At 44.1% G+C, this 25,237-nt stretch overlaps 1 protein-coding gene across 2 annotated transcripts; it reads left to right on the plus strand.

Annotated features, from left to right (window-relative positions):
- The first annotated feature begins 1,283 nt into the window (after window positions 1-1,283).
- On the plus strand, window positions 1,284-25,128 carry LOC138948949 (uncharacterized). 2 transcript variants are annotated; one of them, XM_070320616.1, is made up of 15 exons: window positions 1,299-1,493; window positions 5,694-5,918; window positions 6,795-7,180; window positions 8,139-8,400; window positions 9,091-9,362; window positions 10,610-10,873; window positions 11,513-11,704; window positions 13,397-13,591; window positions 14,026-14,367; window positions 17,971-18,128; window positions 19,389-19,534; window positions 20,003-20,163; window positions 20,406-20,611; window positions 23,063-23,348; window positions 23,909-25,128. In XM_070320616.1, the coding sequence occupies exons 2-15, from the start codon at window positions 5,777-5,779 to the stop codon at window positions 24,164-24,166; spliced, it is 3,270 nt and encodes a 1,089-aa protein (XP_070176717.1). In that variant the 5' UTR covers window positions 1,299-1,493; window positions 5,694-5,776; the 3' UTR covers window positions 24,167-25,128. The 2 variants fall into 2 exon arrangements, with proteins under 2 accessions (XP_070176718.1, XP_070176717.1); XM_070320617.1 differs by lacking the exons at window positions 23,063-23,348; window positions 23,909-25,128 and adding an exon at window positions 22,322-23,028 and having other exon boundaries at window positions 1,284-1,493.
- The last annotated feature ends 109 nt before the right edge of the window (window positions 25,129-25,237 follow it).

The raw sequence follows: 25,237 nt of genomic DNA on the forward strand, positions 1-25,237 counted from the left end.
TTTTGAAGAGTGTAGAAGGAATTCGACCGGAAGATTATCTTGGGCGTTGGGTGTTTGTCGCTTACGACAAGATGGCATATAGTGGTAGACGTTGACAATGGAGAATACCTGGTGGACTGCTTGCACCAACTTGAAAAGGACACTTGTTTCTTTTCACCAAGAATGAAGGACACACTATGGTACCCCCATGAAGATATTCTGGCTGTCATCTCTGAGCCAGTTAAAAAAGATGGCTTCTCTGATCATTACTCTGTAGATCTATTTGTATGGAATCATGTGCAAGAGAAGCTTTTCCGGAGACACACCCCGTTGCAGTCTAATGTGTTCACTCAACCTAGAGCTCGCTATCATAACAGACATTAAGTTCAAAGACGGTTACCTTTACACTTTTTCAGTCGTTCCTCTTGACTCGTTCAGTTTTATAAAAATGCCATGTGGAAAGGCATTCCAATTCTGCTTTTTGTTTGCTTAGTTTAATACCCAATTTTAAAAAAATGTAATTTTCAAACTTGCTTCCTTTTGTATGTGCAAATGTCTATCGTGTCACGAGCGTGTCCATCGTGTCACGAGCGTGTCCATCGTGTCACACTGCACACTAAGGCTTAATTTGCAAACCAAAGATGTTGTTTCATAATCAAGGGTTTTGGGTGCTTGTTGCCATCGTTTAGAGTTACTAGTAAAAAAAAGTTTCACATAAATGTGTGCATTTGTTTCAGTTTTATGTGTGTTGACGTGTGCTGTGATTTATTACTTTTTCTTTCTACTCTATCATTTTCTGTAATCAATGCACTTTCTTTAAAACAAAACCCACATATTTTGATTTATTCCATTGAAGGCTGATCTGTGTGTTGTGTAACTGAAAAGAAATGGACTGAGTGATTAAATTTATCATAAAAAAAATAATGAAAACTTGTCCGTGACACGACGGACATTTTCACATGTGTACATTTTTTCACATTTTTATATTTCTTCACATAGTTTTGTAAAAGTGGCAAGAAGCGACCTATGGAATACGCAATGTGTATAGTTCAACATAAAATTATTGCTGATTCCTTTGGTGAAGATTATTCCCCCCCCGATTTTTTTTTCTTCATTTTTGCCCCAAAATTGAAAACCCCTCATGTTTCAAACTTCTTCATACAAAACCATTATACTTTTTTGTTTCCTTGCATCTCCAAAAAGGTGGGGTTTTAAAACCATTCAGTGATCGGCTGACTCTAAATATAGGTCCCTGGCTGACTGGAACATTCATAAGATACAACACAATCTAATATGCAACAATGTCAGGCGCCTGTGCATCATGGCGTCGGTACAAACAACAGTACAGTTGAACCTACCAGGGACCTATATTTATCCATAATTATATAGGTCTATGCACCTACTGACAGTACCAACACATACACATGTACCCGTAGTTCGAAGCAGGGAGGACGAACGAGCATATCCTGTCGTGTGCATTTGTGTGTTCCGTCACATCACAAGCGCGCTGCCAGGTAAGCAAAGACGGTTTGTACAATGATATCCGATGTAGGATAAATGAATGCATGGGTCTTTCGGTTCGTGGGCGTGTTTTAGCCATCACATTCTCACTCTCACTGCATGGTTGCAGTGCACGCTCTCGTAAAACTGATGATGTGCAGTACGTACACTTTGCCCCTTGACCCTCTCAAGTACAAATTCTTGTGTTCATTCTTTCACGCTTATTTGCTTTTAGCAGCACCAGTCGAAGGTTGGCACTCAGAACTGAGAACAAAATTATGTTTCACTTTCGTTGTTTGTGGAGATAGCGACATGTCTCTGGTGTGGAGAGAGAGAGAGAGAGAGAGAGAGACTGAGAGAGACAGTGAGAGAGAGAGAGAGAGAGAGAGTTTGTGTCAGTGTGTGTGTGCGTGCGTGTGTGTATATTTGTTAGTTTGTTGGTTGGTTTATTAATTGTTGTTTCAGGTTTCAAAAACCCAGAGTGTTATAAGAGACCGATTCATCATCAATCCATATCTGTTTTGTTAATCCTGGCAGGCTATTCTTTAGGGAGAGAGAGACAGAGAGAGAGAGAGAGAGTTTTTGTTTGTGTTTGTTTTTTGTTGTTGTTTCTTGTCTGAAGAACCCAGGGGGTCATACATGTAGTACATCAGCATCAGTCTTAACCTCTGTTTTCTTCTCTGCCTACTCTTTAGAGAGAGCAGGGACCTATATATAGGTCACTATGGAGAGAGAGAGAGAGAGAGAGAGAGAGAGAGAGTTGAATATAATTGTTTTTTAACGTTTCTACAACCTATATGGCTATCCAGAGCTGATGCAAGTTTGTTTCCAATCTTAGTTTGCATGTACAATATGTCTGCCTTGGTTTGTAAAGCTAAAAGTTTTTCGGTCTATCTGTGAAAAAATAGAATGTTTTAAATCTAAGAAACTCATGTCTTTTTACAATTATTACTTCAAATCTGGTTATAAATCTTGATCTCCATTAAAAAGTAACAAATCTTGTCTGGGGGGACTTCCGGGTAGAGGAAAGGGTTACACATGGCTGCGTTTTGTGTTTGTGAGAAGGAGACATTCCCTGGGCTGAATACAGATACACCCCTTTTTCATCCACTGTCGTTTTGCCAATTATAGATCCTGTGGATTTGCTTCACCTGAATTTTCAACCGCAGGGGGTTGAAACATGGCCGCGTTTTGTGTGTGTATGTGTGTGTGTGTGTGTGTTGCATTTTTTATTTCATCAACAGCTTCTTTATAGCTCACAATCCACCCCGGGTGGCCACTCTCTCTCTCTCCAGTGTGTGGTCCCTCTAAAAATGAGGGCTACATTATGTAAAAGAAAAAAAATAATAGAAAAGCACATTGTATGCTTTTTCAATATGCACCATGCACACACTCACACTGACACACACACAGACCAACACACACACACACACACACACACACACACACACAATTTATAATTTTGTTTGCTGCAAACATTAAGGTCAATCATCTATGCATCTGATTCAATATACAGTAAAACCTGAGTCTAGCGGACCCTTGTTGTAACGGCCACCTGCTACATACGGACAGTTTATCATGGCACGAACACGATTTCAACAATAACTAACCTTTAACGGGCGGACACCTGCCACTTACGGACGCGGACACGATTTTTCGGACCGTAGGAAGTGTAAACACTGTCACAAACGGACACAACGTACTTAAAAACGCAACTTCGAAAACTCGACTGTTATGCAGACAGTGCTCGGCAGCCGTAGCCGTAGCACAAATGGTTGTTGATTGGTTGTCCTGTCCCTTTTCTGACCAATCAGTGGCTTGTTTAGATGGAGACCCACTTTCGCTCACTCACTTTCGCTTTTCCGCATTGTGGATACAGTCACAATCAAAAGCAACAGTAGACTACTGTGTTTGAAAATGGAATCTCCAGCAGGAAAAAGAAAAGCGTTGACTTTAGAGCAGCGTGTCGCTGCCTTGAAAAAACTAGATAGCGGCCAATCATGCCAAGATGTGGCGAAGGAGATCTGATGTGGTAAAACACAGATCGCGAGGATCAAATCGGAAAAAGAAGACGTGATGATCTCTCTCTCTTTGTAAGCAATCGTTCGAAGGAAACAATAGTTAACACAGCTAAATTTTTGTTCCATGCATTTATGCTGAGACTAGAAAAACTGAATGAAACAAGAGCTGACCCAATTTGGTCGAGACACACTGCGGAATTTCCCGTTGAATGACTGATGAAGAGTCAGCTATTTTTAGCTTTGTGACGTCCGACTTGCGTAAGTTTGATGCACAGTGTGTGTAGGGAACGGGTTAGGTGGGGGGGGGGGGGGGGGGGGGGGGGGGGGGGGGGGGGGGGGGGGGGTGGGGGGATGTTGTTGTTGTTGTTGTTGTTGTTTGCTACATGTATCATTTGTTTACTCACATTTTCAGTGAGTCTCATGTTCAATCCAATAAATACATACTACAGGACTGACAAAAAGTGTCTTGTTCATTTTACGTGCTCTTTGTAAAATATTGCCCCGGCCCCTCCACCTGTGAAGAAGGGACACCTGTCTAATAGGGACACTATTACCATTCCCCAAGGGTGTCCGTTAGAGACAGGTTTTACTGTATTATCATTGACCCCATCGGGATTTTATCAGTGGTCTCTGCAAACATCTAAATCTGCACTTTTAGTTCAATGCCTTAGTTATGCCTTTTATAGATTGTTTGCCAAAGGCACCCAAAAAATAGTAGTATCTTGGAAAGTAAAAAAATAATCAAATAGCTCTTTATCTGCAATTCAGGGTTGCAGAGTAACATGTTCATTGGCAACGTAAAACTGCAAGTTCCAGGGGTGGGTGGGTGGGTGGGTGTGTGGTTTGCAGTTCTAAAACCATTATTAAGTGACACAGGCTTTAGAAGCAACAACTGAAATCAGGAACACGAAGAACAAATGCCCCTGGCTTTCAGCTGAACAATTGACACTTTTTGTTATGAGTGAACTTATGAGATCAAAATGTTGCCCTGATCAGGTTTACTAATCAGTGAACTTCGGGACACCCTTGGTAAAGTCTGAGGAAGCTGAATATAGTTGTCCCTGGCAGCGCACTGGTATGCACATGTATGTGTGTGTGTGTGTTGGTACATGTGTGTGTGTGTGTGTGTGTGTGTGTGTGTGTGTGTGAATGTGTTGGTACATGTGTGTGTGTTTGTGTGTGTGTGTGTTAATACATGTGTGTGTGTGTGTGGGGGCTGGGCCGCTATTGCGCGGGGCCGCTATTGCGCGAATCTAACCCAAACCCTAACCCTAACCCTAACCCTAATCCTAACCCTAACCCTAACCCTAAAGATTCGCGCAATAAGTGGCCCCGCGCAATAGCGGGCCGACCCCTGTGTGTGTGTGTGTGTGTGTGTGTGTGTGAGTGTGTGTGTGTGTGTGTGTGTGTGTGTGAATGTGTTGGTACATGTGTGTGTTTGTGTTAATACATGTGTGTGTGTGTTTGTGTTAATGTGTGTGTTTGTGTTAATGTGTGTGTGTGTGTGTGTGTGTGTGATGCACGTGTGTGCATGGTTGAGAAAGAGAGATCAGCTTAAGTGGCTGAAGTTAAGAACCATGTTTGCCGCTATATTTTTTGCCTGGACTCTTCTGTTTCACTTATAGTTTTTGAGTCACTTGAGAAAAAGTGACTCTATGTAATCAGTCAGTGTTAGTCTGTCCGGCCGGCCGGCCGTCCGTCCGTAGACACCACCTTAACGTTGGACTTTTCTCGGAAACTATCAAAGCGATCGGGCTCATATTTTGTTTAGTCGTGACCTCCAATGACCTCTACACTTTAACGATGGTTTCGTTGACCTTTGACCTTTTTCAAGGTCACAGGTCAGCGTCAAAGGAAAAATTAGACATTTTATATCTTTGACAAAGTTCATCGGATGTGATTGAAACTTTGTAGGATTATTCTTTACATCAAAGTATTTACATCTGTAGCCTTTTACGAACGTTATCAGAAAAACAAGGGAGATAACTAGCCTTTTCTGTTCGGCAACACACAACTTAACGTTGGGCTTTTCTCGGAAACTATAAAAGTGACCGGGCTCAAATTTTATGTGAACGTGACTCATTGTGTTGTGAATAGCAATTTCTTCCTGTCCATCTGATGCCTCATATAATATTCAGAACTGCGAAAGTGACTCGATCGAGCGTTTGCTCTTCTTGTTTTCTTTCTCTCTAGTTCTACAGTTGTGCTGTCAGACTGCTGCCTACAATCATCGAAGATAAATTGCAAGTGACTCAGCAACAAGGAGAAACGCCACCATGGCAACCCCACTTCCTGTCGTGGTTGGAGTGGACGTAGGAGGTACCAACACCGACGCTGTCGTCCTTAGCAAGGTCAAGGGTCAAGGTCATCATGTCCTGGCAGAGGACAAACATCTTACCACAAGTGATGTCACAACAGGTCAGTAAATCTTTGTCTCGCGTCAACTGTAAGAGAGTTGTGCTGTCACACATCAACCTTCTGCACTTCACAGCATCTCCATCTAGCTTCCACACCCGCCCCACACCTTTTAGTTCGAATGTCCTTTTGAGGTAACTGACTGAGAGACATGCAGCGCATTCAAGTCACCTTGTAATTAAGATGTCGCTTAACTCATTGTCTTCCAGGTACGGATATATATCCGTACCCACTCATATGCCTCTATCTGACCAGGTACGGATATATCCGCTCAGTCTGTTAGCTTCAGTCGCTTCCTTTAACGTCCATCTAACGCCTGCAACCCAGCGTGTTGATACACAGTTACTACACAGTTACCACAATTCTTAGTGACCTGCTGCATAAAAAAACTTGGTCAACATAGGTGGGGTAGAAAGTGTTAAAAACTGGTAGACTTTTGGCGCATGGCAGGGGAACTAAATTGAGGGAATCAATACAGGAAGTGCTGTCAGAATTGACTTCTTTCAAAGATTGGACCAGCTAATTTTTTTTCTCCAGAGATGAATTTATGCTTTGTATTTTTTTTTCAAAATTGTTTATTATAATTGTGTCACCTCATAACCCCCTCTCTCCCTCACTCTCTCTCTCTCCCCCTACTCTCTCCCGCTACTCTCTCCCCGGCCTCTCTGTCTATCTGACTGTCTCTCTTTCTCTCTCTCTCTCTCTCTCTCTCTCTCTCTCTCCCTCCCTCCCTCCCTCCCCCCTCTCTGTCTATCTCTCTCTCTCTCTCTCTCTCTCTCTCTCTCTCTCTCTCTCTCTCTCTCTCTCTCTCTCTCTCTCTCTTCAGGTTATGCATGTCACTTTCATCAGTTGACTTATTTCAAAACTGAAACTCCATAGGTGTTCGCAATGCAGTCCTTACCGTCCTCCGCAAAGCGAGAGCAGAGCAAGGGGAGATCATCGTGACACAGGTCAACATCGGCACCACTCATTTCGTCAACGCTGTCGTGCAGCACAAACACCTCAGCAAAGTGTCCGTCATTCGACTCTGTGGTCCCGCCTCTCAAGCGGTTCCACCCTTCTCTGATTTCCCACCAAGCCTCAAAGACGTCATCTTTGGATCAATCCATTTCGTCAGCGGGGGGTACAGGGTGGATGGCCGAGAGATTGAAAAAGTGGATCGTGAGGAGATCAAGAAGGTTGTGGAGAAGATCAAAGGAATAGGTGTGAAAGGGATTGTCCTCTGCGGGATCTTTGCTCCAACCAGGACAGAGCAGGAGGAGGAGGTAAGAAATTTAAAACAAAACAGATACAGTGGAACCCCCCCCCCTTTAATGACCTTCAAAAATCTGAGAAAATCAGGCCTTAAAAAGGAGGCAGTCTTAAACTGGGGGGTCTTAAACTGGGGGGTCTTAAACTGGGGGGTCTTAAACTGGGGGGTCTTAAACTAGGGGGTCTTAAACTGGGGGGTCTTAAACTGGGGGGTCTTAAACTGGGGGGTCTTAAACTGGGGGGTCTTAAACTAGGGGGTCTTAAACTAGGGGGTCTTAAACTGGGGGTCTTAAACTGGGGGGTCTTAAACTGGGGGGTCTTAAACTAGGGGGTCTTAAACTGGGGGTCTTAAACTAGGGGGTCTTAAACTGGGGGGTCTTAAACTGGGGGGTCTTAAACTGGGGGGTCTTAAAAGGGGGGTTCCAGTGTAGACTGCTAATTAAGGATAAAAAAAAAAAAATTTTAAATTTAAAAATGTCAGACTGTATTGCTCTGTCTCTCTCTCGCTCGTTGTTTGGGGGCCCGGTAGCTCAGTTGGTAGAGCACTGGACTTGTGATCGGAAGGTCGCAGGATCGAATTCGGGCCGGGACGGACACGGGTCAACTTTATGTGCAGACCCAGAGACGGAAGCCATGTCCCACCCCCGTGTCATCACAATGGCACGTAAAAGACCTTGGTCATTCTGCCATAAGTGCAGGTGGCTGAATACACCTAAACACGCAGACACCTGGGTAGCGCGACTCCGTTGCTGCTAGCTTTCCACTGGGAGGAAGCGACCCGAATTTCCCAGCGATGGGACAATAAAGTAATGAAAATGAAAATGAAAATGAAAATAATGATAACTGATAAGAAGTCGGAGTCTTTTACAGCTTGTAGTTACAGCTTCCCATTCCACATCTTTCGACATCCATGCATGGTGTCATTATAAGCTTTCCATTACAAATTATCTTTCTCCCTTTCCGTACATGCAGGTGGAGAGACTGATCCATGAATTCTACCCTGAAGCCAACGTGACGCTGTCTCACACCATAGGTCACATCGGTTTACTGGAGCGTGAAAATGCAGCCATCCTGAACGAGTGCCTGAAGGAGCTGTGTCAGCGAACCGTTTCTGGGTTTCGTCGCGCTCTGGACGAGATCGGCACGTGCTGTCCCATCTTCCTGACCCAGAACGACGGCACGGTCATCAGTGAACAGCAGGCCATTGCTACACCCGTGTTCACTTTTGCTTCAGGTGAACCATGCTTTTCTACCTCCAGGCTACTCTCAAAGTGCCAAAGCATGGGTCTGGTAGCTCAGTGGGTAGAGCACTGGACTTCCTGAGGTCTAGGGTTCCAATCCAGGGCGGGACAGACACGTGTCAACTTTATGTGCAGACTCAGAGACGATATTCATGTGTCACCCATGTGTCACCACAGTCGCACGTAAAAGACCTTGGTCATTGTGCCATAAGTGCAGGTGGCTGATTACACCTAAACACGCACACACCTGGGTAGCGCCACTCTTGTTGCTGCTAGCTTTCCACTGGGAGGAAGCAACCCGAATTCCCCAGCATTTGAATAATAGAGTAAATGAAATGAAATGAAATGTCTTTCCCACATATATTCTGCTAAAGAGCCATTCCAGTAATCCTATCTTAAAAAGGCAAAAGGTTTCAGACGTCGTTTACTGAAGTATTGTGTCCTATATGACCTAGCTTTTTGTCAACTGTTACATTTTTTGACAAATAACCTTGCCGTAGTGTATTCTTTGTTCAAATGTTATATCAGATGCTTGTATTTCCTCCATGCAGGGGAATTTTACACTCTGAGTCCTAACCTGACCCATGACCAGGCAAGGAAGACACCATAGACTTTGTTTCAAGCTACACAACACAATCATAGCATCACCAAACGCTTAACCGCAGTGTATTTTTCCCCGCCAGGACCAACCAACAGCATGAGGGGAGCAGCGTTCCTGTGCAAAGTAACAGACGCAGTTGTGGTGGACATTGGTGGAACCACCACAGATGTGGGCGTGCTCAGGAACCGCTTTCCCCGCGAGGCCTCCACGGATGTGCGCGTAGCTGGCGTGCGCACCAACTTTCGCATGCCCGATGTGAACAGCGTCGGCCTAGGGGGCGGATCCTACGTGGGGAAAACAGCTGACGGAAGAACTACGGTGGGGCCACTCAGTGCTGGATATAATCTCATGAAGGTAAGTGAGTACAATGACCCCTCCCCCCCCCCCCTTTTAAGACCCCCTCCCCCTTTAAGACTTCCTCCAGTTTGAGACCTTGCTTTTCCGTTTTTCTTTTCATAACCTCTATACCGTTATATGTATTTTGTAGGGACTTGGTGGCCGAGTGGTAACGCACTTGCGCTCGGAAGCGAGAGGTTGCGAGTTCGACCCTGGGTCAGGGCGTTAGCAATTTTCTCCCCCCTTTCCTAACCTAGGTGGTGGGTTCAAGTGCTAGTCTTTCGGATGAGACGAAAAACCGAGGTCCCTTCGTGTACACTACATTGGGGTGTGCACGTTAATGATCCCACGATTGACAAAAGGGTCTTTTCTGGCAAAATTGTATAGGCATAGATAAAAATGTCCACCAAAATACCCGTGTGACTTGGAATAATAGGCCGTGAAAAGTAGGATATGCGCCGAAATGGCTGTGATCTGCTGGCCGATGTGAATGCGTGATGTATTGTGTAAAAAAAATTCCATCTCACACGGCATAAATAAATCCCTGTGCCTTGAATATGTGCGCGATATAAATTGCATAAAATAAAAATAAAAAAATAAAAAAATAAATCCCTGCGCTTAGAACTGTACCCACGGAATACGCGCGATATAAGCCTCATATTGATTGATTGATTGATATTTTGAGAGAACCTAATTTTAAAGGCCTCATGTCCTTCAGATTTGTTTAGTTTTTAAAAACAGGGAATAGAAGAAGGTAGGGGGGGGGGGGGGGTCCACTGGACAAGCATCTACATGCAACGAACATTTAAATATGTTATTGAAAAGGATAGGGTTGAATCTATGAGAGGTGAAAGTGGATGGAAGGGGGTAGAGTCGGGAAGGGGGTAGCTTTTATCTTATTCAAGTTGGCTATTTTTTTTAAAATGTCTTTAAATCCTTTCTGCTATCTCAGTTTTGCATGTTATTGAAAGACTCACAATTTCAGAGCACAGAAATGTCTGCACCAGAGTCTGTCAGCCAACCTGATCTTTTCATGTTTTTGTGGCAATTAAGTTCAGACTGTGTACTGCATGCCTGTTAAAACATGAAAGTTGTTAATGAGGATAAATGCCTTCTTCATTACATCACCCAGTAGAAAGCTGTATTACTTTTGATGCTGGTGGGAGATTCCGTATAACACAATCGCGTAATAACTGCAATTGAAACCACACCTTGATCTGACTGACTACAAAACAAATCGTCGCCTTCTTTTTCTGTTTCACCAGGAAGCCTTGGTGTTTGGAACACCAGATGCCAACAAAGACCCAAACTCAGGCCGGACATTAACAGCAACTGACGTGGCCGTAGCTGCCGAACTTATGGACCTAGGGGACAAAACTCTGGTGGCTCACATCCCCAAGAGTGATGTGACAGCCGCCCTGGAGCGCATTCAGGAAATCGTGGAGGACGCCATCGACAGTGTCCGTGTCAGTGATGAGCCGCTGCCGGTCATTCTGGTCGGAGGGGGATCCACCTTGCTTGACCAGAAGGTATGGTTGAACCTGTCCTTAACAACTACTCAAGGGACTGACCAAAAGTGGTTGTTATAGAGGGGTGATTGCTGTGGAAAGGTGAATTTTAGTAAAAAAAATGTGTCAGGAATCCTTTTGGCGTGGCCGTTGTGGGAAGGTGATCGTTGTTTAGAGTTGGACCAGCATAGGTTCAACTGTAACTGCTTTGAAAACTGTTTTAAAACTTGTACATACTTTTTGGCTGTATAGCTTGGATGTTGTACAGTACATCATACAGATATAGCTCTTAGGAAGCACAGTATCGTAAAATCGATAAAGGATTATAGGTATCATAGCAGTGTATTCTTCAGAATAGTGTTTCTTTTCAGGGTAGACAAGAACCAACCAAAACATTTTTTTTATTGAAAATAACAGATTTCAACAGTGTGCCCAGATGAGTGTGAGATACATTTTTGAAAGAGATCATGTCGCAGTATGTTAGAATCTGTGTCTGACTTACGTGCTCAAGGTAATATAAGGGTAGTGAAATTCAGCGTGATAAATGTCAGACTTCCACCATGTACCATAGCTGTTATGTTGTTTCAGGTGAAAATGCGAGGCGTGAGTGTGATAAATGTCAGACTTCCACCATGTACCATAGCTGTTATGTTGTTTCAGGTGAAAATGCGAGGCGTGAGCGAGATCCTGTTACCCGAGCATTATGGGGTGGCCAACGCTATCGGAGCAGCGCTGAGTCAGGTCAGCGGCAACCTGGACAGTGTGGTGGTCCTGGAAAGGATGCTGGACAACGACGTCATGGAACAGCGCATGCAGCAAGCCAAGAGTGGCCTTCCTGCTGATGCTACACAGGTAAGTCAGCCTGGGTTGTTTCCCTTGTTACCAAGGAAACAAGGTTCATGAGGTTATATCCAGCACTGAGAGGCCCCACCGTAGTTCTTCCGTCAGCTGTTTGCCCCATGTAGGATCCGCCCCCTAGGCCCATGCTGTTCACATCGGGCATGCGAAAGTCGGTGCGCACCCCAGCTACGCACTCTGTCAGTATCCTGTTCCCTGTTGCTTTTGTATTCCTTTGTGTTTTGGATTTACAATTTTTGTCACTGCATATCATAGACATAAACATAAAGACAAGACCAACTTTATGAAGGTTGTATGTTGTGGCGACTGGATGCCCTTGTGACCATGCAGTCGAAAGTTTCTTGACATTGAAGGTCCAGGCCTGTCATGTCGGGGTTGTTTTGGTAAAGATGATAGGGACCGTCAGATTATCGAGCAGCTGAGCAACAGGTGCTTAAAAAACATAGAATCTTTATCCTTATTTTTACAAACATTTTATTTATAACTAACAAAAAGACGAACAAGTTCTGGACAAAATGACCTTTTATACCAAATAACTTTTTTTTAACCTATATGCACAAAGAACAATCAGCAAATCCAAAAAGAAACAAAAATAAAAAGATTGTACATGCAGTTGAACTTGCCCTTGCAAACCACCTCTCTGAAACAACCCCCTGCCCACAACGACCACTCCCACGAATCCCAGACGCGTTTCACTTCGGTATAATTCATCTGTAGAAAAGGAAAGAGAGAATGCTTCCTGTCCTACAGGCTAAATATTTTGCCTCACATGATATGGGTTATATGATAATTCCAGTTTTTATGCCCTCACGGCTTTGTATGAGATACACAAGTGTATGCGTGTTAGGTATTATCAGCCATCTGCACTTATGGCAGAATGACCGAGGTCTTTTACGTGCCATTGTGGTGACACGGGGGCGGGATATATGGCTTCCGTCTCTGGATCTGCACATAAAGTTGACCTGTGTCTGTCCCGGCCCGAATTCACACCTGCGACCTTCCGATCACAAGTCCAGTGCTCTTCCAATTCATCTTTCTATAGCAACCACCTATTTAAAAGGACCACTTTCGGTCAGTCCCTTGGGTGGTCATTATAAACAGGTTGGACTGTATCTGCTGCAGCCATTTATAACAAGAATCCCAGACGTGTTTCACTTTTATATAATTCATCTTTCTATAGTGACCACCTATTTATAATCCGCCCCGTGATCGGGAGGTCGTGGGTTCGAACCCTGGCCGGGTCATACCTAAGACTTTAAAATTGGCAATCTAGTGGCTGCTCCGCCTGGCGTCTGGCATTATGGGGTTAGCGCTAGGACTGGTTGGTCCGGTGTCAGAATAATGTGACTGGGTGAGACATGAAGCCTGTGCTGCGACTTCTGTCTTGTGTGTGGCGCACGTTATATGTCAAAGCAGCACCGCCCTGATATGGCCCTTCGTGGTCGGCTGGGCGTTAAGCAAACAAACAAACCTATTTATAAGGACCACTTTCGGTCAGTTCCTCTGGTGGTCGTTATAAACAGGTTGGACTGTATCTGCTACAAAAATGTTGGAGAAAGGTTCCGAATAACTCTCACTTTCTCTATTATACATGTCTGCATTTAGAGCCCTTCCTTCCCTTTGTGTATCACTGATCATGTATCTGCTACAGCCATAATTAACTGACTCCCTGAGCATCAATTGCAGGAACAGATAGATGCGGTGGTCAAGGCAGCCAGAAAACCTCTTCTGGAGGCTGCACGTGACCAGGCTATCCGTGACACGTGTGACAAGGCGCGCCACCTGGCGGTACAGGCAGGGGCGAACCCCGCAACTCTGCAGATCGTTGAGCAAGAGGAGGTGGCGTTATCGTACTTGCCAGGATCTGCCACTCGTATCAAGGTGAATAATATTAGTATTAAAATCGCATGGCTGCTCAGGTGTTTGAATTCTAAACCACATGAATTCTATCATCTTCTAATCAGTGTAACTTTGGGACACTTAAATTGCCCAGAAGCATCAGTCATTCATTTTGAATGAAAGAGAGAATTAAATTGAATTGAACTGAATCGAATTTATTTTTTGAAGGTGACAGACTAAGCAATGCAAACATGCTTTTTGTATCTGGCCCTTGCCCATTGAGGGGTAACTCAATAATGCAGAGAGAGAGAGAGAGAGAGAGAGAGAGACAGAGACAGAGACAGAGACAGACAGACAGACAGACAGACAGAGAGAGTGTGCCTGTTTATATTTGTGTGGGTGTGTGCGAGTGAGGATTTGGAATGACTGTTATGAATACCCAGCTGTTACATTATTTTAACGAATCTGCTCTCCAGGTGAAAGCTGTGGGAGATCTGGCCGTCTCCCAAGAAGCCAGCACCAACATGGCCCCATGGAAAGAACCGCCAGGACTCACCGTCACCGACACCGACGTCACCATTGATGTCACCAAGCAGACCCGATCCGTGACTGGTCGCAGCCTCAACCCTTCAGAATCGGATCCAAACGCAGGGCTCACATGGGCAGGATTGACCCCCTCACGCCCCCATGTGGATCCAAAGAGTGGGGAGTGGATCCTGAATGCCTGGGATGTGGAGTGTATTGCCGTGGGTGCCGGGATCCTGGGGGCTGGAGGTGGGGGTAACCCAAACGTTGGGCGTGTCAGGGCTCGTGCGGCGGTAAGTTGTACCGCTTTTTATACCAAAAAGATTTGCTATGTAGATGAATGTAGGTCAGTAAAACTTTGCTAGTCAGGGTTTAATTAATGAGAGAACAAAATCAAGCTGGATTGCAGCTATATTGTTAAAGACATGTGTAAGCAGGGTTCTGTTTGTGAAATGAGAATCTTCATTTATGGTCAAAAAACAAAAATGGTAGGTAATTGGAACGTTCCAAATACCGTATTTGACGGACTACAAGCCGCGACTTTTTTTCAAACAAAATCGCATTGCGGCTTATAAAAAGATGCGGCTAAAACGTTACCTAAACTTGAATAGCATTCACCTAATGGAAGTCGCCGCGGATTTTCATTTCGCTCGATTAGCGATTACCGGTACTTTCTTAGCTCTCTACTCAAGACTCGGCGCTTTTCTCTTTCTTTCGCGAATCTTCGTTTGTCAACAAGTCATCGTGACAAGATAGCGTACAGAGAAACACCGGATGTATCAGGATCTCACGCGTGTGAGATTTCGTTTTTTTGTGTCTCGCGATAGTTGGAGGAGCGAGAGCCGCCATGTTGTGTTTTCGTCTGCTCGAAATGTGCGCAAAAGTCGTAAATCATCCCAAAAAAGCTTATTCCGGGCGGGACTACATGTGTGTGTTGGTTACAAATTGTGTGTGTGTGATATTTTTCTTCAAACTTTTTCACTTTTCTTCTTTGTTTCACTTGTTTATTCTCGGAGCCGATTTCGCCAAATACCGTACTTTCGTTTGCCTGGTTGTTTTGATTGATTGACACGATCTGATTATATTTTTTTCGACGGCGGCTAATATAGTGACGCGGCCTATACCTGGCTCGTCCCAATTTTTTTGTTAAAAGTCGGGGGTGCGGCTTATAAAACGGTGCGTCTTGTAATCCGTCAAATACGGTACATACCATTCTTGTTTTTTGATTCTGAATTTTGTAACGTTGGCAGTCTCTCTGTTTTGGATTTGTTCTTCATTTATATAGTGTTTTATGGGTGGGGTTCCTGAAGACAGTGGACAGGTGCAACTGTAAATCACAGAGTTCAGTAGAAGTATCATGTAAACGTAATGCATGTTATTGTTATGGCTTTTCAGTGGTACTGTGATTTCCCAAAAAGTTCTGCAAGATGTTTTAAGAAAGCATTTCTCCATTAAGATCTTTTTCTTCAAAACCGTTCTAGTTATTGACATTCTCATCTCTATTTTATATTTATATATGTCCATCTGTGTCTTTTTTCCCCCTCCACAAAATATACTCTCCACGCCAAAATCGACTCTTCCAATGCTAACAAAAATCTACTCTTCATAATACAGTAAAACCTGCATCTAGCGGACCCTTATTTCGGCGGACACCTTTGCATAACGGACAATTCAAGTGAGGACGGATGTATTTTACTCTCAAAAACACCTTAAAAGAGCGAACACCTCAAAGGCGCGGACGCGGACACCCTTTTTTGGTCCCGATTGGGTTCGTTACTTGTCAACAACGGACAAACCCTTGAAGCAGACAGCTTTTCGCAGACGCTGGTCCGCCATCTTGGTTCTGCAAATACAATCTCGCTGGCGATGTGAACGCGCGAGAAGCTTATTTTGTAAGCCAATGACAGCACTTGAAAGAAGTTGATTTTTGTATGGTGCACGCTCATTGGTCGATGCCATGAACTCACAAACATTTCGGGTTTCTACTTTCTGTACTGTGATGCATCTTCGTCTCATCCTTCGTCTTCGTCTCATCATACCAAAACGAAAAATGTTGACTTTAGAAGAGAGAGTCGATGTCATAAAGACCGTTCGAAAAGTTGCTGATGAGCTGAATTGCGGAAAAACTGAAATTTCCAACATAAAAGCTGATCGAGCACAAATTCTCAGTCAGTGGGACTCCGGTGCCAGATCGACAGCAAAATGTGTTAAGAGAAGAAAAACAACCTATGATGAATTGAACGAAGAACTCTTCGAGTGGTTTTCAACAGCTCGATCGAAGAATCTTCCAGTGAATGGCCCATTGCTTCAGATAAGAAACCGATTGTACCTCTCTCTCTCTGTCTCTCTGTCTCTCTCTCTCTCTCTCTCTCTCTCTCTCTCTCTCTCTCTCTCTCTCTCTCTCTCTCTCTCTCTCTCTCTCTCTCTCTCTCTCTCTCTCTCTCTCTCTCCTTTTCTTTGAACAAAAAAAACACAAAAAACTAAAACTTGAGGGCTTTAAAACTTTGAGTTTTAATAATCACTGTGGCAAAAAAGAATCAGTGATTGTTGGGTTTTTTTCCAAAATTTTTTTGACGCATTCATATTCATAAGAAAGGACACCTTGCTACAAAGGACAGTGGCAAGGCTCCCCAAGAGCGTCCTTTGCTCGCAGGTTTTACTGTAGACCATTTTTGGAAATAACTGTCACTGCTACATGACCGTTCGGCATGCTTGAAGCTCTGACAAATATTTTGACTTCTGCTTCCGGCCAACATGTGCTCGAAGTAAACGAGCAAGGAGAGAGGAGAGATTAAAATCGGTCCAAACATTATCCGTTGCTCTTAGGGAATGTGCGATTCTGATAGTCGATACCTTGCAATCATACGTAATGTCAGTTTCTTCCCATCTGTGAAACGTGACTTTACACGCCAGTCACTAGCGAGAGGGTGTGTTTGTTTGAGTAAAGCAAGGGTTTACTCACTCTTTCGGGCGGGGATGTAGCTCAGTCGGTAGCGCGCTGGATTTGTATCCAGTTGGCCGCTGTCAGCGTGAGTTCGTCCCCACGTTCGGCGAGAGATTTATTTCTCAGAGTCAACTTTGTGTGCAGACTCTCCTCGGTGTCCGAACACCCCCGTGTGTACACGCAAGCACAAGACCAAGTGCGCACGAAAAAGATCCTGTAATCCATGTCAGAGTTCGGTGGGTTATAGAAACACGAAAATACCCAGCATGCTTCCTCCGAAAGCGGCGTATGGCTGCCTAAATGGCGGGGTAAAAATGGTCATACACGTAAAAGCCGTGGGAGTTTCAGCCCATGAACGAACAAACAAACAAACAAACAAACTCTTTCACAACCCATACAGACCCGACAAAGTTATTTCCGGAATTCGTCTATTAAGTGCTATTCACACATGGCAGACTTGCAACCAACTTGTGAACAACTTTCAAGCGATTTTAGTCGGCGGCAAGTCAAATCAAAATCGCTGCCCATGTGAACAGAACAAACTCGCAAACTAGTTTTAAGCGGCGAGTCTCGCCAGACTTAGTCTTTCGGGATTGTCCCGTGGTCCTCATTGTTTTTCGGAGAAGGGAAGGCTAGAGCCACAGAGATGTATACGTCTATATATAACTCAGTGGCTGGAGCTAACCAATCAGTAAGAGCGATAAGAAAAGTCTGGACCAAATCGCTGACGAGTCACGAGTCACGGCTGAGTCGTGCAGTGTTCAACTGAGTTTTGGAGTCGCTGACGAGTCTGACCCAAGTCGCTGGGGCTGTTCACATGGCAGACTTTTCGACGATTCGGTTTCAACGACTCGGGAGCGATTTTTAAACGACTAAGGTTCGTCACAAGTTAGTTGCAAGTCTGCCATATGAACAGCACTTTAGATGTATGTGCTCCTTGCTGTCCTCTCAGGTTGAGCAGGGACAGAAGATCCGCATCCTGTCGCCAGAGAAGTTGCTGTCACAGTCAGACCCTGAGAAAGACCTGCTAGTTAGCCTTGCCTTCATGGGGGCGCCAGTGGTTCTCTACGAGCAGACCACTTCTGGTCAGGAAACACCTGAAGCCTTCAGGTAAGTTAGATAGACGGAATCCAGAAATAACTGCAAAGAGTTGCTTTTCCTTGGAAATAAGAGGGCAAACAAACACACATGACCAAAATATATGCCAATCTTTATCAAATGGTGTGTCTTACACGTGCTCGCTGACAACCTTGACAAACACGCCGCTCAAAAGTGATTGGCGTACATGCAATGTTGCGCGGGTTTGTTTGCCCTTTTTTTTCTCTCAAAGAAAAGCAACTATAACAAACAAATTGAGAAAGTTACTTCCAAATACATGTATCATCTATTACACTTGAAAGAGAAAGCACCTGCATACCATCTTATTTTCAATATGTCATTTGTACTGAGGCTGGTTATAGGAGGGAGTATATTTTATTCTGATTCACAAGTCTGCCCAGACTTTTTCCAGCTGCTGGTATTAGCTGGCACCAACAAACAGCCAGCATTACTATAGGGTATTTTATGATTCTTCATTTTCATGGTTGTGCTTTGAAGAATCGCTGGTACAGGAGAAATGTGTGTGCAACACATGCACCTGCATAATTATGATTGATAAATTGGTTTGAATAATGTTTTATTTCTGTTTACATATTCATGAAAAGTTCATGTAATGATGTATTACATGTAGTTTGAAAATTAATAACAAGCATACGGCTTATAGTGGTGTCTTCAAAACAAGTTGCAATCATAATTACATTTTGATTGATGGATTGAAACATTGTTTTGTCTGTTGTTGTCTTTGTTTTCGTAGGGAAAATAGATTAGGATTGACAGTCAAAATTGACGGGCGCTGTGGCGGGGTGGTAAGACGCCGGCCTCTTAATCGGAAGGTCGAGGGTTCGAATCCCGGCTGCGGCCGCCTGGTGGGTTAAGTGTGAAGATTTTTCCGATCTCCCAGGTCAACTTATGTGCAGACCTGCTAGTGGCTTATCCCCCTTCGTGTGTACACGCAAGCACAAGACCAAGTGCGCACGGAAAAGATCCTGTAATCCATGTCAGAGTTCGATGGGTTATAGAAACACGAAAATACCCAGCATGCTTCCTCCGAAAGCGGCGTATGGCTGCCTAAATGGCGGGGTAAAAACGGTCATACACGTAAAATTCCACTCGTGCAAAAACACGAGTGTACGTGGGAGCTTCAGCCCACGAACGCAGAAGAAGAAGAAGACGGTCAAAAATATGGTGGATTTAATTCAGTGTAAGGACAGACAAAGTGAGCATGCTGCCTGTTTTCACATTCAAGTTTGATAAGTAACTTATTTGTTGCAGATGCTTGCAAGAGATGTACAGTATCGGGGGTTACGCCGATGGAGATTTGACCAACAAAGAAGGGGTGGAGATCAAAGAGAAAAACGGTGTGGTTTACATTGACGACTACCAGCCAGTCAAATCTTCATCAGGGCAAGGAGAATCGGGTGAGATGTGGGTCGTAACAGGGAAGGGGACAAAGAAACAGGGATTTATATAAAATTACCATTAAGGCCAGTCTGTGGCCATGGCAAAAAAAACTTTGGATGGAACTAGGAGTGCTGTGTCGGGGAGAGTGGGGGGTGGGTGGGGGGGGGGGGGGAGAGAATATATAAAGATGATGCAAGAAGATTATGAAAGAAAAGAAACAAAAAAGAGAAGAAGAAAAAGAGAGAAGACATTGAGATAGAGAGAGAGAAAGAAGGAGAAGAAGAAGAAGACAAAATTGGACAAAAGCAGCCATGGAGAAAGGTCACTGTACAGTCACTAGCAATTCTCATTCCTGGCATCTCATTCTTGGCATCTCATTCTTGGCAGTGTTTTTCACTGATACATTACATAGATTGCCAGTCTGCAAAATAATGCATTCATTTGAACCGGGTGCATACATCTTGTAATTTCTTCTTCACAAACAGGCAAAGGGTTAACAACGGGTGTGGGGGGACAGAGAGTGATCGGCGTGCTGTGCGCGGAAGTGGGCGGTATGAACTCCTTGGAACCGCTCATGGTCTCTGCTATCCTTGGGCTGCCATGTCTCGATGCAGATGGCATGGGCCGCGCCTTTCCTATGCTGCAGGTGTGTGTGTGTGTAGATTTGTGTGTGTGCTAGTATGTGTGTGTGGGGATGGGTTTGTGCGTGCGTGCGTGCGTGTGTGTATATTTTGATCAAAATGACAATAGGTGTACTCTATTGAGAGGGTATTGAGAGGTGTCTTGTCATGGGATGGGCCTTAGTTTGCAAGAGAATAACATCACTTTACTGATCTTACCGTCAACAAGTCTCAATTCTTCAACCCCTCATTTTTAATACTTGTGCAGATGTTCCTACCATTTATCAATGGTGCGAGCCCCTACCCGACAGCCTTGGCAGACGACAAAGGGAGACGAGCTGTGATCCTGCGCAGTGAGAATGCCCGGCAGGTGGAAGATCACTTCCGTAATGTTTCCATGGAGATGGGGTCAGCGGCAGGTCTTGCCATTGCTCCAGTGAAAACTGGGGAGATCACAAAATCCACTGTTCTAAGGTGAGTTTCTTGCCTTGATCGGGGACTTCTTGGTAGTGATAGTTTAATCGTTGCAATTTATTTTTTTCTTTTGTATAATCCCTTATCAGTAGCATTGAAGACCCTTCTATTCCATGCATCTTTCTCATAACTTTTCACAAGTATTTATCAGCTGCTGTCATTATTTGCACTCATGTTTGCAAATTTGGTTACAGATGTGTAGTTTTTTTAAAGTAATGGAGCAAGACTGCTATTGTTCATTAAGATCTCAGTCTGTAGAGAATACCACAAAAGAAAACACAAGACAAACACAGGAAAGAATGAGACTGATTCATTGTGAGATCAGTTTCATTTCAGGTAAATTTGTTTTGGGCTACTTGCAGATAGTGCTTTACCCATGATGCATGTACTGGATAAGTGTTTGACAGCACTTAGAAACAGCCGGAACTTTAATGCTAGAAAATGAAACAGCCGGAGCTTTAATGCTACAAAGTGGAACAGCCGGAGCTTTAATGCTACAAAGTGGAACAGCCGGAGCTTTAATGCTACAAAGTGGAACAGCCGGAGCTTTAATGCTACAAAGTGAAACAGCCGGAGCTTTAATGCTACAAACAGGGTCCCCACTGGTTTTTAGAAACAAAATTCCATGACTTTTCCATGACTTTCCATGAGCCTCAATAACATTTTCCATGACTAGATCCACAGGTCGCCATTTCCGAACACGCAAACTTTTTACGTCTTGTCACTGCCAGTTTTGACACTGGCTTGCTTTGCACTGAATTTGAGTCAGTTTCTACGCAGTGTCTCTTCGACAAGCAAGTCAAGCATTTGCTACGCAGTCAGATTATCGGTAATGTTTGCTGGTCCTGTCATTTCACTAAACTGGACCAGCCACTGTTTGTATCCATCTGCACTTCCGTAAATTCCGTTTCGTAACCATCACTGTGACTTGACGAACTGTCATTTTTTTTCACCGCAAAACACAGTTCATTGCGAAGATCTTCCTCGGTAATTCGTTCCAATTCCGCATACTTTTTGTTGTCAAGAAACAACTCGAAAGAAAGTTTCAAACTCATCATCCTCCATCTTGCTTGTCGAAGCGCTAAAGTACTTTATCGATGCAAAAACAAAAGCAGAAAACTTCGACGAAACCGACTCAAATGCAGCGCAGACGACACGACGAGATAACGGAAGGAAGTGAGCCTCGCTTTGGCTCAAGTGCCGTTAAAAGGATTTGTTAGAGGATTTTTTAGTAGCAGTGTTTAAATGTCGAAGCTGCTTTTCCCATTTTTACCCAAGAGACCGACTGTATATTGTGTTATTGTATTTGTCAGACTTGATTGTACCAAGTCCCTACACATGTTGTTATGCGCTTAGAACCAAATATTTTTGTTTTTTGTAAGGGATAGGCGCAATATAAATACACTTTATTATTATTATTATTATTATTATTATTAAAAATACCGTTATTCTCGCATGCAAATACGAACGAGAAGTTGGTCATACGAACAAGCCTTGTGCTGGCGACGCAAATCGCTGCTGGCTGGCAAAGGGGGGGGGGGGGGGGGGGGGGGGAATGGCTGGGCAACAAAAATCGCCGCTGGCGTGCTTAAGTTTAATTTTTTTTTCTTTCTTATTTTTGTTAAATTCCATGACTTTCCATGACTTGAATTGAAATTCCATGACTTTTCAGGCCTGGAAAATTAAAAATCAAATTCCATGACTTTCCAGGTTTTCCATGACCTGTACGAACCCTGTACAAAGTGAAACAGCCGGAGCTTTAATGCTACAAAGTGAAACAGCCGGAGCGTTAATGCTACAAAGTGAAACAGCCGGAGCTTTAATGCTATAAAGTGGAACAGCCGGAGCTTTAATGCTACAAAGTGGAACAGCCAGAGCTTTAATGCTACAAAGTGGAACCCCCCTTTTAAATAAGACCTCCAACAATCTGAGAAAACAAGGTCTTAAAAAGGAGGGAGTCTTAAAATGGGTTTACATTTACACGGCGTATGAACAAAAAGTGCGAAAAGACAAGGTCTTAAAAGGGAGGAAGTCTTTTGTTTGTTCGTTCATGGGCTGAAACTCCCACGGCTTTTACGTGTATGACCGTTTTTTACCCCACCATACGCTGTTTTCGGAGGAAGCATGCTGGGTATTTTCGTGTTTCTATAACCCACCGAACTCTGACATGGATTACAGGATCTTTTTCGTGCGCACTTGGTCTTGTGCTTGCGTGTACACACGGGGGGTGTTCGGACACCGAGGAGAGTCTGCACACAAAGTTGACTCTGAGAAATAAATCTCTCGCCGAACGTGGGAACGAACTCACACTGACAGTGGCCAACTGGATACAAATCCAGCGCGCTACCGACTGAGCTACATCCCCGCCCGGAGGAAGTCTTAATTTGGGGGGTCTTCAAAGGGTGGTTCCACTGTTCACATTTTTCCTTATAAATTCCTGTGTATTTCTAGGTCTTTCTCCCGAGTGTGGACAATAGGAGACTGCATCCTGCGAGCCAGACGCAACAAGGAAAACCCGCTACGTGCGCTGAAAACTGTGGAAAATTCCAAAGTGCTTGTCACCGGCAAGATCCGTGATGTCACTCGCGAAACCAGTGGTGCTTTTAACCGGGGTCGTGTACGTGTGGAGGGCGTGGCTTACCCCTGTCAATCAAGCAAAGGTGGAGAGGGGGAGGAGCTACTCCACTTGGTACTGGACTTTCAGAATGAGAATCTGGTGGCCAGGAGAGTGGACGAGGTAAGATTTATCAAGCTGAATTGTATGTTTTGCATTTATTGGGTTTGTATGGTCAACCCGCTTGACCAGTCTACGTATTTGTTTAGTTTGTATGGTCAACCTACATTGACCAGTCTACGTATTTGTTTGGTTTGTATGGTCAACCTACATTGACCAGTCCACATTTAGCCTATAATTGCTTCTTTTGACCAGAAAAGTTTGAGCTCAATCACTCCTCATGACTGGTATTATACTGAACTTCACTGTGTAACCCTATCCTTCATAACTGTATTAACATTGTCTCTTGGACTTGCTTGCTTATACACATGTGACAGGGAGACTACTGCGTCACCCTTCACAGCAGACTCTGCAGAGTTGTCTATCGGGCTATTTATAGCTCGAACAGCTAGACACCTTAAACTTTGTGGTAAAGACCTAGAATGGGTTTTGTTTTTCTTTACACTTCTCAACCCCTCCCCCTTTTTGAATTGTGAAAAAACATGAGTGAATGTGGGAGTTTCAGCCCATGAACGAAGAAGAAGAGGAAGAATTGTCAAATTAATTGCTTATTTTTTTTACAGCATGGAAAGAATCTTGAGACGCTGGCGGTAGTGCCGGACATCATCTCCATCGTGGATGCGGAGACGGCGGAGCCCATTCCAACAGAAGAGGTTCGCTACGGACAACGAGTGGCGGTCATCATTCTCCCCGCCCCGACTGCCATGACCACTCCCCGTGCTCTGGAGGTGGTGGGCCCAGTCCCGTTTGGCTATCCTGACGTGGAGTACGTTCCAGTGGGCGACTACAGGGAACCAGAGCCTCTGGCGCCTGTGCAGTGAAGTGGAAAGCTGTGAGATGTCGGGCTTATGTTAAGAGTGACAGGCCTCGATGATAATGAAGATTATTAAGCGCCTCTTCTTGTTAAAACTCATGGTGATGAACAACAAAACATACACACACGCACAGGCACGCACGCATGCACACACACACACACACACACACACATCCTCCACGAATCTGTCTTCCTTTTTTATGTACCTTATCTGGTTCATATTTTACGACAATTTAAAAATGACGAAAAATCACTTGCAACAGTGGCCGCAAATGAGTTGCGTTTCTTTCGCCGGGTACTGTACAATATATTTTGTGTCATATTCTATTTTCACATAGCTGGTTTTTTTCCCTCAGAAAGGTATGTTATTGGACTGTTTCATTATGACAAAACAAAACGTTATGTTCACATGATTATTATATATGCGTTCCATTAACATGTTTCTTTTCTTTTCTTATTCAGAATTTTGGAATGTAAGCAGTCTGTTTGTTTGTTTGTTTGTTTGTTTGTTTGCTTAACGCCCAGCCGACCACGAAGGGCCATATCAGGGCGGTGCTGCTTTGACATATAACGTGCGCCACACACAAGACAGAAGTCGCAGCACAGGCTTCATGTCTCACCCAGTCACATTATTCTGACACCGGACCAACCAGTCCTAGCACTAACCCCATAATGCCAGACGCCACTAGATTGCCAATTTTAAAGTCTTAGGTATGACCCGGCCGGGGTTCGAACCCACGACCTCCCGATCACGGGGCGGACGCAGCAGTCTGTTTGCTTTTGGATGTTAGTTCCATAATCTAACCTGTCTTGTTTTGTTATTCTTGATTTTGGAATGTTTCAAGTCTGTTTTGGATGTGTGCAATACCTGTAGTTACCTATGTTATATACCTTGTTTACCTTTTATCTTGGCTTTTGTACATTTTTGTATTCACAAATAAGGAGTAAATAAACAGAAATTTAGAAGTGTGAAGAAATATAATGCATTCAAACAACACCCCCCCCCCTCCCCCCCAGAAAGAGAGAAAGTATGCATGTGTGAGAGAAAGAAGAGCAGAAGAAAGGCATAACACACACG

The sequence above is a fragment of the Littorina saxatilis genome, linkage group LG15 (assembly GCF_037325665.1).
Source record: "Littorina saxatilis isolate snail1 linkage group LG15, US_GU_Lsax_2.0, whole genome shotgun sequence".
NCBI classification, from domain to species: Eukaryota; Metazoa; Mollusca; class Gastropoda; order Littorinimorpha; family Littorinidae; genus Littorina; species Littorina saxatilis.

Coding starts and splice junctions, on each gene's coding strand:
- LOC138948949 (XM_070320616.1), top strand. CDS start 5,777: ATGGCAACCCCACTTCCTGTCGTGGTTGGAGTGGACGTAGGAGGTACC. Junction 19,535..20,002: donor ATCAGGGCAAGGAGAATCGG/GTGAGATGTGGG, acceptor CTTCACAAACAG/GCAAAGGGTTAACAACGGGT. Junction 20,164..20,405: donor GCGCCTTTCCTATGCTGCAG/GTGTGTGTGTGT, acceptor ATACTTGTGCAG/ATGTTCCTACCATTTATCAA.